Source organism: Mesitornis unicolor, unplaced genomic scaffold, assembly GCF_000695765.1.
Source record: "Mesitornis unicolor isolate BGI_N332 unplaced genomic scaffold, ASM69576v1 scaffold3041, whole genome shotgun sequence".
NCBI lineage: Eukaryota > Metazoa > Chordata > Aves > Mesitornithiformes > Mesitornithidae > Mesitornis > Mesitornis unicolor.
Genome location: NW_010161484.1, coordinates 354 through 16,203, shown reverse-complemented (window position 1 = coordinate 16,203; position 15,850 = coordinate 354). Strand labels below are relative to the sequence as shown.

Genomic DNA, 15,850 nt, shown 5'->3' with positions numbered 1-15,850 from the left:
CCCTGAGGGGGTGTTTTGGACAGCCCCGGGCACAGGCTCCCTGTTCTGGTGGGACTCTGCACTGAACACCAGCCGGTCGGCTACCAGCCCTGTCACTCTTGGTCCCACTTGGTTGCTTAAAGAAACCAAGGCTGCATGCACCCAAACCAAGTGGCTGACTCTGTGTTTCTGTGTATTTCTGGAAGCTGTAGCAATTTCTGCACTTTCTAAGGTGCTGCTGCAGGCCAAGAGGTGGTTATGACAACTACCAGAAACTCAGGAAAGTCAAGCTCAAGACAGTTGCTCTGCTGGATCAAAAAGTGCTGACATCAGGCTTTTAGTAATCAAAGCATTTAATCTTTTATGGTTTTAGTGTTTAGCACGTGCATATTTTTGGCAAGTTTAGTTCTAGTTCTGCATTATTGGAACACTGGGTGGTATTGGCAGATTTTGGTTGAGATCTCAGAAGGGAAACCTTTAGTTTGAGTAACATCTCCTCAGTGGTCACACGCCCACCCCCTTTTCTTTAAAGTTCTTAGAGCTTTGACGGATTTGGGCATTTTTGTGCATTTAAACGATTTTTTTTTTTCCTCTTTCTCCTCTGCTTCCTTGGAAGGAAAATGGGCATTGCTTTTTGGGAAGGGATGAGAGGGGAGAAAGAAAAATTTTGTTTTCATAGTGTTAGAGAATAAAACATACTATTATTGAGGTGTGTTCTATAAAAAAACATTAATTTTTGTTCAAATTTTGTTATTATTGAAAAAAGTAATATTAATAATAAATTACTAAAGAAATTTTTCATGTTTTTTCCAGTGTTATACTTCCCCTTCCAGATAATGTGAAAGAATATTTGCTGGATGATGGAACGCTTGTGGTTTCCGGAAGGTAAAGAGTGTTTTCCTCCCACTCTTCAAGTATTAATACTATTTTATATTCACAGTGCTATTTTGTATACACATATTGTGTTTTGCATAATGGCTTTTAAAAATTTGACCAGTCTGGCTGCAGTAAACCTCATACAGTGTGAGTGTGTGAATGGACTACTGTTGCTGTTAGTAAAACTGCCTGATGCAGATCCTAAATCCATTTAACACACTTGATTCTAGACCAAGTGGGGGCAGTTTTTTCATTTTGCCTCTCCCTTTCCTTGGGGAGTCTGCCAGTCTCAGGTGCACAGCCTGCTGTTTTGATTGCTTTGATATGTTTAGCTCCAGTTCAGAGGCTTGAGCTGTGCCACACCATTGACATACCTACTGCCTTATTCAGGGTTAGGTGAAGTTACCCGAATTTAATTCTCAAAAAGATAAGCTATATATAAAATCTTAGTAATTATTGAGTTTGTATAATTGTTTGCATACATGTAATCCATGCGTGTGGCAAGGCTGAATGTCCTGTATGTATATGTATGCCAAGGCTTTGGATGGAGAAAGATGAGGTGGATAGATATGAGAAACAGTTGGTAAGAACCCAGGCCTTGTTCTTTGTTTTCTGCTTAGAATCAAGCTGTGTGGCTTCTTTGTACAGTTATTATTGCATGCATACGTCTTGTTAATGATCAGACTTGGAAATCGGTCCACGCTCCATCATTTTCTAACTGGTAGTTTGCCTCTCACAGAGCAACCAATTGGGCTGTGAGTATAAGGGAGCTATGCCTGTCTTCTCAAGAATCAATTTATATAAAATTGAAGCTGTTTAAGCACCTTGTAAAGATGAAAAGCCTTTTTATAAAAAGGAATTTTAAAATTTAAAAGATATCTAGAAAATGAGAATTGTTTTTTAAACCATTTTGGATAAGAAGTAGCATTGTCGCCTGCTTCTGCACAATTGTGCAACTTATGTAGCAGAAGACATTTATTTTTTTAATAAGCCTTCAAAAAAGCTGAAACTGAGGGTTTGACTTTACAGCTATGTTATACAAACAATTTCTTCTGTCTTCAGTGGAATAATGGACAGCTGTATATTTGGCTTAAATTATATTTTTTAGGATGTTTTCTAATTAAGATCCCTTTCAGAAACCAGTTTTTCCTCACAGTTGAACTTTCTTAGCTGGAAGTGAATGTGATCTTCTCGCAGTCAAGGCCAAGATTGCTTTTAATCTTCGGTGAGCTAGTATCTGACCTCTAGATCTCAAAAACTGAACTGAGAGTTTAATCCCTATGGAAGTGCATTAAGGGACTGCAGAGACTTAGCTTGTTGAAGAGTTGACTTTTGGCAGGGACATACATTTGAACTTACCCTGTTTGTACACTGGCTTACTGTGAATAAGTCTTCTTGAAGAGCTTGATCTTCTCCTTTAAGATCTTCACACTCAGTTATTTTGGCTAAAGAACTTCAAAAGTCAACTAAAACTTCAAGGGAACATTTGTAATCAAGTGCTTTCTCCCAAATATCCGAATTTTTACAACAGCAGATCTCCCCTGTGTAGAAAAAGATAAAATTCAGAACCAGAAATTCACAGGCTAACATCTGAAACTCAAGTTTTATAAATTTTTACTTGGAAAAGAAGTATGGAGACAAAGCATAATTTAAATTGAACTTGTTTTTTTTAAAAAAAAAAAGAAATTTGTTTAATTTGTGCTGTGGGAGTACAGTAAAGTGGGAAAAGAATGATTGATAGGGTGTTGAAAAGCTTCAGCTATGGTGTTTTCAGAGCAGAAGGTGATCTGCAAATTAGAAAGAAGCAAAATGTTTTGGGTAGGGCCCAAGTCTAATGCCAGCATGTCTGGTCTTCAGGTTTTTGTACTGGCTTGCTCTGATTTTTCTCTGCTAGGGGTTTTGAAGCTTAATCTTCTGAAAACATTTTGAGGTAGATGTGGTGGAGATGTCATGTATACAGTCAAGTCAAACTTCAGTGCTTAATTTTTTTTTCCTGCTAATTTTTTTGTTTTAGAGAAGATCCACCAAGTCATGCTCAGGAAGGGAGTGACGATGCAGAGGAAATACAGGTCAGTATAGAATGCAACTTAATGTCAGGTCTCTTTAGGAAATGTGAATGTAACCTTTTCTGCATAATTTATAGGTGAGGAGAGTACTTCACAAAAATAATAATCCCATAATAGCCTTGAAAAACTTACACTTCATTGTTTATATATATTATGATACCAGGGAAGGTTTAAAATGTTTCTATACTCTTTCACAGAAGACTCTTTTAATTTTATTTTATTTCTCAATAATTGCATTTGTAATAATGAGTAGGAAGTGTTGAAGGTTATTGGAATTGATCTTAATGCTGTTTCATGGCCTGAAAAATTAGGAGGAGTGGATTTGGAGGAGTTATTTCAGAAATTATGAAAGTTTCTGATGCCATAATAGCTCAGAAGGGTGTTCTAGAAGAAAAACAATGGAAAATATAAACATTTTAAGCACGAGGTTACAGAAGGTATAAAAAGAAGATGAAAAAGAAATACAAATGGGTCTGATGGAAGTGCTGGAGCTGTGGACAGGCTTTAGACAGGGAAGACTGTTGAGTTCTGAAATGCCCAAATTTGTTATATAAATCACAAATAAAATACATAGGTGTCGTCTTTTATCCATACTTTAGAATAGTACTTCTGCTGAATAGACAATATTTTTTCCTGCCTTAATTTACAACCGTAATAATTGGAGGATGGTGATGCTGTGCTGCAGGAGCTCCAGGGCAATGATTTGATCCATGCATTGTAGGAAGCCATATGAATTCTGATGTTCTCATAAATTATAAAGGATGCCTCAGGAACCCAGTAACCTTTGATTTGTTCTTACTTTTAACAGTGGTCAGATGATGAGAACACTACAACGCTTAAGGTAAGGTCCTGTAACACAGTGTAACATGTGGGTTGGCCAGCAGTATCCTTTCTGCAACCTTGTGATATAAACTTGTTGCCAGTTGGAGATATCTGTTGCTGTCTTTTAACAGTTTTCAAACCATTCTAGACGGATGGCAGTTTAGATGTCTGTAACTTTAAAAAAGTTTTGCTGGCTTAATTTTATTTAACTAAAAATAAAGTGCTTTTCTTCATTCCCAACAATCATACACTTGTTAGACTATAGGAAATGAACTGAAGTATGGCTCTAAATATAGCTGCCTTTCATTTTCACCACTTTGAATATCTCCCAATTACTTAATCAGACTGCATGCAGAAGAAATGAAGCCCCTGCAGCTCAATTTTCACAACTCTTCTCTTACAGCTTTGCCACGATTTCTTCCCAAGTACATTTCTTTCTATCCTCTTTTTTTTTCCCCCCGTTTTCTTGTCTTTATGCTCCCCTTGCACTGTGCAGGAATCAGGATCACGATGGATACGAACTAGGCTTCCTTTCTCTCTTTTTACATCTTTTTTGAAACATGCTGTTGCCCAAGAGTTAACATGCTTGTGCCACTTGTCTGCCATTGATACTTCAGTCCTGTTAGCTCTCTAATATTCAGCAGTGTTGAATTGCTCATGTTGAATTAGGTGCAATATGAACGCAGCCCTTGCTTTGAGTTGCGTGTTTGCTAGCGCAGAATTAATAGCATAGACTTTAATCCATGCCAAATTTGTGCACACTGATAGCTTCAGTTCAAATATCTAAGCTTTGATAAAGTAGATGCCTTAGATTGTAAATTATTCAGAATGAGGATTTTGGTATCCATCTTTTCTTTTGGGAAGCTCATGTTAATATTGCTAAAGAAATAGTGTCAGACTTCTGAATCAGGTTTTGTTATCGTGTACAATGCAGTAAGGAAATGCACAATCAAGTTGTATGATACTCATCAGAAGGGTATAGGCCAAGTGATTTCTGCTTAGCTGGGTAAGGAGTGTGTCCTGTGTATGGATTGCAGCTTTACTGCTAATGTTTTACTGGGACTGACTGGGATGGAGTTAACTTTCAGCTATTGCTGGACAGTGCTTGCATAGTGTCAGGGCTTCCTCTTTTCCCACTTTGCCCCAAGAGAAGAAGAGGAGACAAAGCCAGGACAGCTGACCCAAGTTGTCTTAAGGGATATTCCATACTGTATAATACCATGCTCAGCAATAACAGTAGAGGTAGTGGAAGAAGGAGGGGTGTTTTGGCCTCCAAGGTGACTTTTTTTCAGAGACTCACAGGGCTTTGTCTTTTGCCAAACCTGGAACGTTGAAAATGGTTAATAATGTACATGGGTTGTGCCTGTGGCTAGTTATTACAAAAATACACCTACTTTTGGTCAAAGAAAGAGACTCTAAAAGTAGAATTTCACAATGTGCTCTTTACCGTCTTGTAAATTTAGTAGATGATTGCCCTGAAGACTCCATCCATGGCAAATACCCTTTCTCAACCTGAAAACTAGGGGTCAGTGAGTGAATGGAAATAGTCTTCTATTCTACCACTGACTGTGATGGAGAGAATGAAGAACCAGCCTGTGTTGTGTGCACAAGGGTGGGCAGCTGGAATTACTGCAAGAGATGAGTGGATCAAGTAGTGGTGTGGAAGCTGAACAGGGATACGCTAGGGAACATTATGTGTGGAGAATAGTGGGAGAGGCTGGAGACTGTTGTTCTGTACCTGCTGTTAGCTTAGGGCGTGTGTACTTTACTAATGATAAATCCTAGGTTATAATTCTCTACTGGTTTCTTGGCTCAGGAAGCGGTAAGGTGGGCTGTGGGTGTGATTTGGCTTTGATCACCTGCCTGAGTAGTCAGGTAGAACTTGTTTCCCTTGTCCCTTCTATATTGTGTAGAAGAATTACCATATAGGATTATAGAAAATTTAGTGTTTAAAAAAGCCCCATGCTTTAACATTGATGTCTGCAAAGTCAAGCATTCAGAATTTAGGAAATATTTTAATTTGGCTTGTTTATGCAGCCTCAGAACTATCCTTTTGTGTATATTTCTTCACTTGTATTAATCAAATGACGTGATGGTAACATTTCCCCAGGGAGGCTTAATATGTGCTGGTATGACGTATATGGTATGACTCCTGACTTCTGTCAAAACACGAGAAGATTGGATCAGAATGTTTGAAGTTCAGTCTAGGTCACTGCACTAAAATGTAAGAAGGGGTTTTTTTTAAGTGTCTGCATTTGGTGGGGCTGCAGAAAGGAGGTGCCAAAATATATAAACTCTTTTTGATCACTTGTGTGGCTGTGAGAACTTTGTTCTTTTGGAGGCCTCAGTTAGCTTTAGCCTGAAAGTTATCTTTGAGCTAGGTTTAAAAATATTCAGGCAGAAATAAGTGTTCTTATATCCTTTATGCTATAAATTCTATTACATGAAAAATCCTTGACATACACCTGAAATCCTTTCATATTTCTATAGGTCAGCAATCTGTCTTTGTCTATGGCAACACATCCAAAGTGGAGTTTATAGCATCCTGATGATTTTTTTCCCCCCCCATCTTATGTTTACAAATACTGACAGTGTTTTTTACAAGGCAAGGTTTTCTAGTCCAACACATACCTTTACAGTGTGTCCTCTATTTTGATGCAATATATTAAGAAGCTACTTTAAGACCTAATTTAAGGGCCAATTAGTTAAAATATTACTAACAACATTTTGTATAACTACAGCTTAAATGAGGAACTGTCACTCCGAGTTGATTTTATTTACCTTTACTCTCTTAGTGTGCTCTTAAATACAACTACAGAACTGTAGCAAAACAAAACTGATCTCTTTCCACCTTTTAATACTTGACAGATTGCTCCAGTATTTGTATTTTAGATTTTCTAAGGAGATACTTAATTCTAAACAAACTATTTTCGAGATTTCATTTGTTTGTATTTAGATCTTGGAACTTTTTTGTGTACTATAATCTACCATCGGGTATAAAACAAGGGGTGTGTATTTAAGGTCTGTTTATTTGCCTTGCGTGTTTGCCAGCTGTTGGTGCCGCTTTCATGCGGAATGTTACGAAGTTTCGAGTTTTCCCTTGAAGCTCATGGAATCTTGCTAGAAAGGAGAGTGAGAACTGGAAATGTGTTTTCAATTTTCTCTGACTGAAAGAATGTCAGAGTTGAATCTTAAGCAGTTTATTTCTACGAACACATTATTTTTGTGGGGTTCTTGATTCCTGATTTTTGGACAAGTTCATTCCTTCTACCGTGTGAATTTCGAATGGTATTTAGAAGTAGCTGCACTTCACTATTAAGTCTGTTGAAGCTGACATATTTTTGTTGTTGTTCTTTGTTCAGGCACCAGAATTTCCTGAGTTTACAGCTAAAGTTCAAGAAGCAATAAGTTCCTTGGGTGGTAGTGTTTTTCCTAAACTTAACTGGAGTGCTCCAAGGGTAAGAATGCTGACTGCCAAAATTTGTAACGGATGTTATCATAAGGATTTTCTTGTTTGTTTTATCTTAACGCATTGGAAAGTAGAAGAGACTAGTGGGTCTGATAAAGGAGAGAGCGATAGACAAGATAACGGTGAAGTATGATACAGCAAATTGTTCTGGTGGATTAGAGCTCGATGCTGCACTATGATGAGGCTGATGCCAGGCAGCACGGTCTTTCTTATGTATCCTTGTCACAAATAACGAGACTCTTCTCATTTAGGATACTAGTTGAAAACTTTGCCTGGGATAAAGATTAAAACCCCACCTTTTTAAAAAAAGCAATACACTTCCCTCTAGTTATTTTTAGGTACTCTAACTATACCTTAAGGATGGTTGCACCCGAATGGTTTTGTATCGTATTCTCAAGGGAAACTTGTATTCAGTGAGGCCCTCCAAAAAAAAAGGTGCCTGGAGGCAGTAAGGCAAAAACTTAGTTTTCTTTTAAATGGATTTGCTCTGCTTTCAGCAGAGTATTCATAAGAAAAGCAATAACTATTGTGTCTCTTGTCACAGCTAATGAAGCTTTTCTCAAAATAAAGAAATCATTTTCTGTGTGTATTTAAAATGTTGCATGATGTGTAGTGCTGCTAGATCTGCAGCTTACGTTCCTTCCTGCTAGTAAAGGTGCATTTCTTGACAATCTCCTTTTTTTTTGTTTAGGATGCCTACTGGATAGCAATGAACAGCTCTCTGAAATGTAAAGCTCTCAGTGACATCTTCCTCCTCTTCAAGAGTTCAGACTTCATTACCCGTGACCTCACTCAACCGTAAGTAGATTTCATAATAAAACTCCACCCCTCTGAGGCTAACATTTCAGTTGTTTTGAAAGATGTTACTCTTTACTGTGCAGTAACGATAAATATCTGAAACAAAAATACATAGTCACGTTTAAAAGTTGTTCAAGTACAACTGAACACTGAACTGCAGATGAATGAAAAGCAAAACAGGAAGACATTATATTGAAGTAGTACATGCAAAATGACACTATGGACTAAGACCATTTTTATCGAGCTCTTTCCACAGTCTTTTTTCCATCAGTCTTTTTCGACTGATGTTTTAATCTTGGGCTTTTTTTGCCTTCCCACCCCTCTTGATGTTTACTTGTTGCTACCTACCTTACTGTTACCACTTTTCATGGTAACACAGCATGCCTTTACCATGTTTTTTTCAAATTTTAAAGCTGTTGAAGTTTGTGTGGCTGCCTGGAAGATGCCCGAGACTTCTGCTAATGTATTCCTAGAGCTTCTTCTGAACTCAGGTTCTTATAGCTCTTGAACAAATGCACTCCAGGAACTGTGTCTAGGGACAGTAACAGATAAAATTACAAATATATTGTGCTTGGGCTTTATTTTGTCTGCTCACGTGAAGAAAGTATTTATTGTATAGAAAGTTTCCTCTTGTAGTACCTGCATCTGATTCATGTCACTCACTTCTAAAGTATAGCCTTTTTCTGAAAGAACATAAAATTACTGGAATTTAATGTTCTTGTTACTATTATTACTATTACTTTTTCAGAAAAGCAGACTTTCAAAGAAAAATGGCAATCCATGGCTTGGTATCAGAGATTATTTTCTACTAATTATTCAATGTTTATTTATATTACCACAGTATTTAGGAGACTCAATCAAATGCAGGGCACTTCTTCTAGGCGGTTTATAGAGGTTTACCAAGCATAATAGGCCTGTCTTAAGTAGCTTATGACCCGATGAAAATTGTCTTGTCTAAAACATGAAACCAGTTACGTTAATGCTGTACAACTGCCTTCATGTTTTTATTCCTGCAACTCTAGTAACACTTTCCCCCCAATTTGTTTGTGCATTAAACATTATAGGTAGCGACATCCTTATCCTTATCTCTGCATTTATGGAGTGCTAGCAACATTGTCAGTTCAATTTTGACGCTGGGTTTTACATTATGTCCAACCTACAATATTATGAGGTGCAAAGGAAGAGTCTGAGAAGGAGGGGAGAAGATGTTGGAGTGAGAAGACAGTTTGAAAAATATGTTGGATTAGGGAAACAATTGTGAGCATTGAGAATTTACGGTTCTGGGATCATAGAGATTGAAAGGGATGGGGAAGATGATAAATCTGTAATTTACGTTACAGAGGTGAGTGAATAGTAATTTTCTGGAGACTTCGGTGCCTTACCAAAGAGCTTTATTTCATGGTTTTCTCTAGTGGGAGGCTCGGTCACTTGGCCAGGTGTCTTGAGGACAGTTTGCTCAAAGGGCTAAAATTTAATGTGTCCTTTGTTGTAACTGCTTTCAGGACTGCATCTTGTGGGACTGAAAAGAACTGTACACTTTGTATCAAGCCCTTTGTGGATATTAAATAATACGTTTTTTTGTATTCTATTGAACCTCCAAAGAGGTTCAACGTAAAGTACCCTGAGCTCCTTGGAGAATTCCTGTTTGTTGAACCACCTGGGACACAATCAAGTGTTTAGCAAGCACTATTTGGTTTAGAAGATGTCACAACTCTGTGTGTGTGTTTGTGCTTTTAGTTTATGCCATTTGTGTGGTAGAATGAGTTGGTTGACCACTGAGATTGAAATTGGTGCATTTTCTGTCAGATTTTATCTTGTATCGGGTAAGGTTAGTGCCTCAGCTATTCATTTTGCCCTCTGCAGACAGTTCTGACTTAGTAGCAGAGGCAACGAATGCATCCTAGCTCCTATGTTGTGAGATTTCACAGCATGGGTGTTAACTTGAACCATCAGTAATTTCACCTTAAGTTCACACCAGACTGATCACGGTGGTGGCTGAGCAGCCTGTGGCAGGCACGCTGTCTTCTTTTGATCCTGCTGTGGGAGAATAACCTCTAGCAGAAAGGCAGCACCTCAAATTGCAGCGCTCCAATCCAGACTCCTTCTCCAGTGTAAGGAAGACTGCACACACAGCCACAGTGCAGCTCAGCTCGTGGGTGGTAAATGAGCCAACCCTCTGGCGTGATTGTGGTATCATCACCTAATCTAAAAGTTAAAGTTTCATTTGATAAGTGTTTCATTTATTTCCCTTATTATAAAGTCTAATCTAGTGTTGGTATAAATTTGGGTTATGTTTTTTGGAGGTTTTTTGGTTTTGTTTTTTTGCCAGGCTTTGTTGTTCTGGTAAGGTAGAGTTAACGTGGGCAGTGCAGCCTTGCAGTCTCCATCAATTTGAATGGAATTTGTACTTGTGACTAAGGGAACATGAGTAATGCATAAAATCACTTTGGTCTCTATGTATCTTATATTTTTATAAATGTCTTGTACTTGATTAAAGTACCAGTCTGTGCATGGTGTTTCTAAATTACGAAGTTATTTGTACAAAATGTCCCCACTCAAACAGTGAAATGATTATTGCTGAATCAGAATGGTGGTCTTCCTTAATTATGCTATTGATTAGCTGCCAGTTCCTTAGTCCTTAGCAAGCAAAAATTATAAATGTAGCAGGCATAAGAACCTGAAGTGCTGAACAAATGAAAATTGGATACATAATACATCCATTTCCCTTGAAAGGGCTACTTGGAGGGAGGATAAATGCTCTATATTTCTACTTCTTCCATTAATAATCAGTATGGTCTAAAAGTTTCTTGCCCCGAATAAGTAACAGGAAACAGCTGAAGTGTTGTATATCCATTTTTGGTTTTATTTTGTTTTCTGTTCAATTTTATCAACTTAAAAATCCACTTCATGGGTCATAATGTGGAAAAGACTTTGCAATGGCAACATGAAAATCTGTTTCTTAGTCCAGCTTTGCCAGTGGTGTGGGACTTAAAGCAAACCATATTTGCCTCTTCTTTCCTCTCCCATTTCCTATTTGCTTATCTGGTATTGATCTATACTTTGTTCAGGTCAGGGAACTGCCCTTGCTGTAACTCTCAACTGTTACAAGTCCTGTGAAAACTTCAACTATGCAATACTTCAATGCAAACCATTAAAAAATATGGCCTTAATGCAAACATACTGACCATGACTAATTAAGTTTTGACTAATTTAAATGTTTGGATTCTCTCATGATGTTGATGCTTTGTTTGGCTGAAAAGTTCAGAATGGAGCGAACTTTTCTCCTTGTTAATTTTGGATAAAGTAACAACAACTTCAGAGCAACGTGATCATTAATGTAGTCAATGCCGTTTCTGCTTCAAAGTAAGCATTGCATTTTACTTAGCTGAGTTCACAGAAACTTGTGGGTGGTCTGATCCTTAACTTTTCAGGTTTTAATGTAGGCTTTCAAAAACTTAGTGTTGTGGATATGTGATTTGTTACAGAGAGGCAGTATGAGTCGCCTGCAAGAATGACTGTTTTCTGGTGTGCACATAAGTGGTATAAATTGACTCTCAGTATTTTATTGGACCAGCTGATGCTATGACCCTGTTACTTCCAGAACTTCATTCCTGAAAGCTTTTTGAGAAGCTGGTTAGACAGGTGAAGTAAAGAGCCTAAAAGTAGCCGCTCAACTCTGCCTGAGCTCAGGAAACAGAGTGAAGGGACCATCTGAGCCACATATAGTAGGTAAGAAATATCTACTAGGTTAGCAGGGGTAGCAACTCCCGCTGGGCCAAGGAAAAGATGGCAAATATATTAATGTACAAGATACAAAGGGACACGAGGGAAGATGCAATGTTTTTTTTATTTATTTAGGTGTTTATAAGAGGGCTTGGTTAAAATTTAAATGCTTGTTTCTGAGAACAATTGAGAAAGTTGCTTTTGAGTGAGGTTTAGCCCATCTGGCTCCTAAGCACATTGTTTGACTTTAAAACCTAGCAGACATTTCAGTCCTCCTTGATTTTAAGCTGGCATTTGGTCTACGTTTTTGATACCAGACTTAATGCTTCTAAATATTGAATCAACAACTCATAAAGAAACGATAAAGTTTTTCTGAGATGTGGAGGAATAACAGCCTGTGTTCTCCAAACAGAACATAGGAGGCAGTGTTGGCTCATAAAGATGTGAGGTGGCACTCGGGATGCTTTTTAGGCAGAACGGTAGCTGCTGGTTTAGACTTTGTTTCGGGGCAGACAGTTCCACAAGGGAAGATGTGGAATGTTGATGTTTGATATTATTTTTCTTGAGGTTTTACTCGCATTCCCTTTTTCCTAGCAGTTTATAGTGTAGCACAAGATCCGTTTTTGAATGGTGCATGAATTTTCTATTTCCTTTAGTCCTTAAAGTTCCGGCAAGGTTCAGTATTCAAGAAATAAAGATGCAGTTCAAAGTCTGTTAGAAGTTTCTCCTTGATTTTTTTTTTTTTAATTAAGGCTTTAAAATAAACCGTGAGATGATATCAGGGGAACTGCCAGGTACAGAATTACTTTTACAATTCTCATTATATTCATGATAGTTTATTGTCCACAGAATAATCTCAGTGATTTGCAAATGAGTTCATGGCTCTCTTAGCAGGATAAATACTGGAGGTCTTACAAATCTTCTTAAATTGCTTTTCTCAGTGTTGAAAACTGAACTGCTTAATGGCTTCATGTGGTGTGTCCTTTTGTCAAGTATATGCATTTGGAGGTTAAGATACAGCTGCTGCGTATAAAGAGATCTCGATCCTTCTCTTCTTGACATCTACATATAAATCTGTAAACAAGCTGTTGACCGCAGCACAAGGCCTGTAAGCAGTTGAGTTTAATTCCTGCCCCCTTGGCAGTATTCAAAATGCCAATTTTCAAAGGCTTCAGAAAAGAGAGCCCAGAGTCGGGAGTCTTTCTGATTTGTTCTTTCAAGTACCTCCAAACCTGAGTGGACTGCAGGTTAAAGGAAACCCCGCTTGGTCTTCTACCCCTTATGATCAAAAGGCCATATGTGGTAGACTAATTCAGCTGGGTCTGAACAATCAGTGCTACAATAAGTTGGTTAAAAAGTATAAGATTGCAACTACCTCAAGTTGCCCAAAATTTACCCCCCAAAAAGATGTGGTAGTAATGGCGTTTTGTTGACAAAAACCTGTGATACTATTCAGAAGGAAAGTGAGGCTACAAAAATCTGAGGTTTTGACTTTTGCTGTTTTCTCCCATTTTTTCCCTTATTTGTACTCAGTCCTGTGTCATTAAGGTTCATGAAAAATAATGTTGCTGCGTCTTGCACTATTTTTTCCGATACTCATCATTTTGCCTGTTTGCTTGATCTGGCAATAGTTCCTGAGCAGTCTGCGTGGCTTGGGATGGCACCCAAGGATTTAATTTTCTGACTTACAAGGAAAGAGGAAGTTTCTTTCCCCACATAGGTCTCACCCAGAATATTTGAGGGTTGAGCAGGGGATAATTGTGATTGTTCATAAGGCTGTTTTTTGACTGCTGGAAAAGACTGCATGTTACTGGAATGAAGCAGGTTGCAGGTACCCTGATCTCAGGTATGGAAGTCTATGAGAGCTAATGCAGGTCCCAGTGTGCAGGGACTGTAAAACTCCACGTGCTGGACTTCAGCTGCCTTTTAGGATAAAGTTTATGATTGGTTTTGCATGTGTGTGATATTTTCTTGAGCATGGCAGGCTTCTATGCTAGTAAAGGAGGAATTTTGAGTCTAGCAAAAATGCAAGCTCTCATGAATTTGTTTGTATTGCCTTGGCAGATCTTAAATTGCGGGGAATATAAACTGTAGTTGAAGGATGTTATCTGTTTACATAGGCTTACGGATATATATGATCTGTTTGATTACAGTACTTTTGGAAAGCATGCCTGCCATTTCCCTTTTCTGCGTGTAGTGGATGGTGAAGTCTAAACTAAAACATGTGAAATGTATTTCTGCTGGCAGCACGCTGAATGAACTCGTATGACAGCTCTTCACTTCAAACTGAAGGCTGGGCAGCCGTGTCTTACAAACACAATGCTGGTATTGGAGACATTAGACTTTTGGATTGCTTAACTAAATTTGGTGCCAAAGGGAGATAGTATAAATGTTGCCATTTGAGACTATTGCTCAGCAGTGACTCTTTACACAGTTCTTCTGTGCATCAAAGTAGTTTGTTGCCAATAAGGTCAGGAAGTTTGCCTGAAAGGAAAATGCATGTTTTCTTGCTAATTCCATTTGAAAATTACAGGGTTTATCACAAGGTTTGCTGTAAAACACCAAAAAGGTACATAGAAGTTGGCTTGGGTGTAATTGCCTCCGCTCTTCATAGTTCCTGAAAGGTGACACACAGAGTCAGCTACTCACAAGGGACAAAGCCTTAACATCTGCTTGCAGTTATGGAAATAGTTTTGTTTGTTCTGACTCTCAAGAGATTTGTAAGAGTATTTCTTAAGGCTCTTAATTTAGCAAGATACCATGCTGTGGAATCAGAAGTGTCGAGTGGTGCTGCTTTGCATCCCTTATTCATGGAAATGAAAATAATTCTGAACTGCTGCAAGGCATGGTGATGTGTCTCTGTTGTGTGGTTTGAGAAGTTAAACGTTAGAAGTACTAGGGAAAACACGCTGCAATGAAACTGGATTAAATTGCACAAGTGTGTCTGGTTCTTTGACAATCCAGTTATGCCAACATAACAATAAAGAGGAAAGGAGCAGCACTGTTGAATCAATCAAACAAAAAAAGCTCCTCAACAATGAGTAAACACTCACATTTTAGCCACATCCCTATACAAATTAAAAGAGAGGTGTTTTTTTTTTCTTCTTTTTCCCTGATAATTGTTGAAAGAAGGTTTGTTATTGATGTATTGTATTTACTTGGCTTTGTATATCTTAGCAATAACAGTAGTTTTTGTGATTGATAGTTTGGGATTGTTTTTCTCACTATGGCTAAAATCTTATATATAAAAGCAGATTTTGATGCTTGTGCCTTACTTTTCCAGATTTATCCACTGTACTGATGATTCCCCTGATCCTTCCTTGAACTATGAGGTAGGACTTTTTGCATGATTTCTGGTAACTCAAACGAAATGCTCACAGGCAGGGTGTCACTTGTGCTTGGGTATGTGCCCATAAAATTTGTTTTGTTTTAATTACGTTGCTTGGGCAGTGCGAGGAGGTCTGGTTCAGTGCTACAGGTCATAAAGAGTTCATTTTATTACAGATCAGATGAGCTAAAGCTCAGACTTCCTTGCAGTTTGCTCTCACGTCTGTCACATTTTGCTGGAAAGGACAAGTTCGGTAGCTGAAAGTCTCATATTCCTGATAGCAGGCTGCTTGTGAACGTCACAGTTGAGGTTTCTAAGGGAGAAGCTCGCTGTAGTGGCTGGGGACGTCCTGAAGTGGTCTCTCATATCTTGTTTCTTATGCTTGTCACGGGATTAAAATGTTAAGTTAGCAACACAGATATTAACACCGCTTTAAACTGTTCATGTGCTGCTATTGCTTTTATGATAGGATCGAGTCATGTTTCTAATAATAATTTTTATGTAAATATAGCATTTGTCATCATCCCGTGGGCTTAAAGGGCTTTAGAAAAGTGAATGAACCCTGTTGTTTTTAAAGCACTATCATAATGTGTTAAAAATACAGGACATCTGAAAGTTGGAAGAAAGAGTTTGATGTTTACACTGTAGTTAGGAGTGTCACCTTTGATTACTGACGTTTTTCTGCTGCGGTTGATAGGTGTTGGGTGTTTCCCGTACCCAAGAGCAGTAATTGAGGCCCTCAAAACGATGGATCCATCTGAATACTTCAGCTTAGGAAATGCAGAAACT

General features: G+C 38.2%; 1 protein-coding gene across 1 annotated transcript; it reads left to right on the top strand.

Moving 5' to 3' along the window:
• Positions 1–792: 792 nt before the first annotated feature.
• Positions 793–15,065, top strand: LOC104547357 (cell division cycle protein 123 homolog; the record flags this gene model as incomplete). Its single annotated transcript, XM_010193008.1, has 6 exons — positions 793–864; positions 2,870–2,924; positions 3,730–3,762; positions 7,106–7,201; positions 7,904–8,010; positions 15,017–15,065. Coding segments are annotated over 6 exons (412 nt in total), but the record flags the coding sequence as incomplete, so codon positions are not given.
• Between the last annotated feature and the right edge of the window lie 785 nt (positions 15,066–15,850).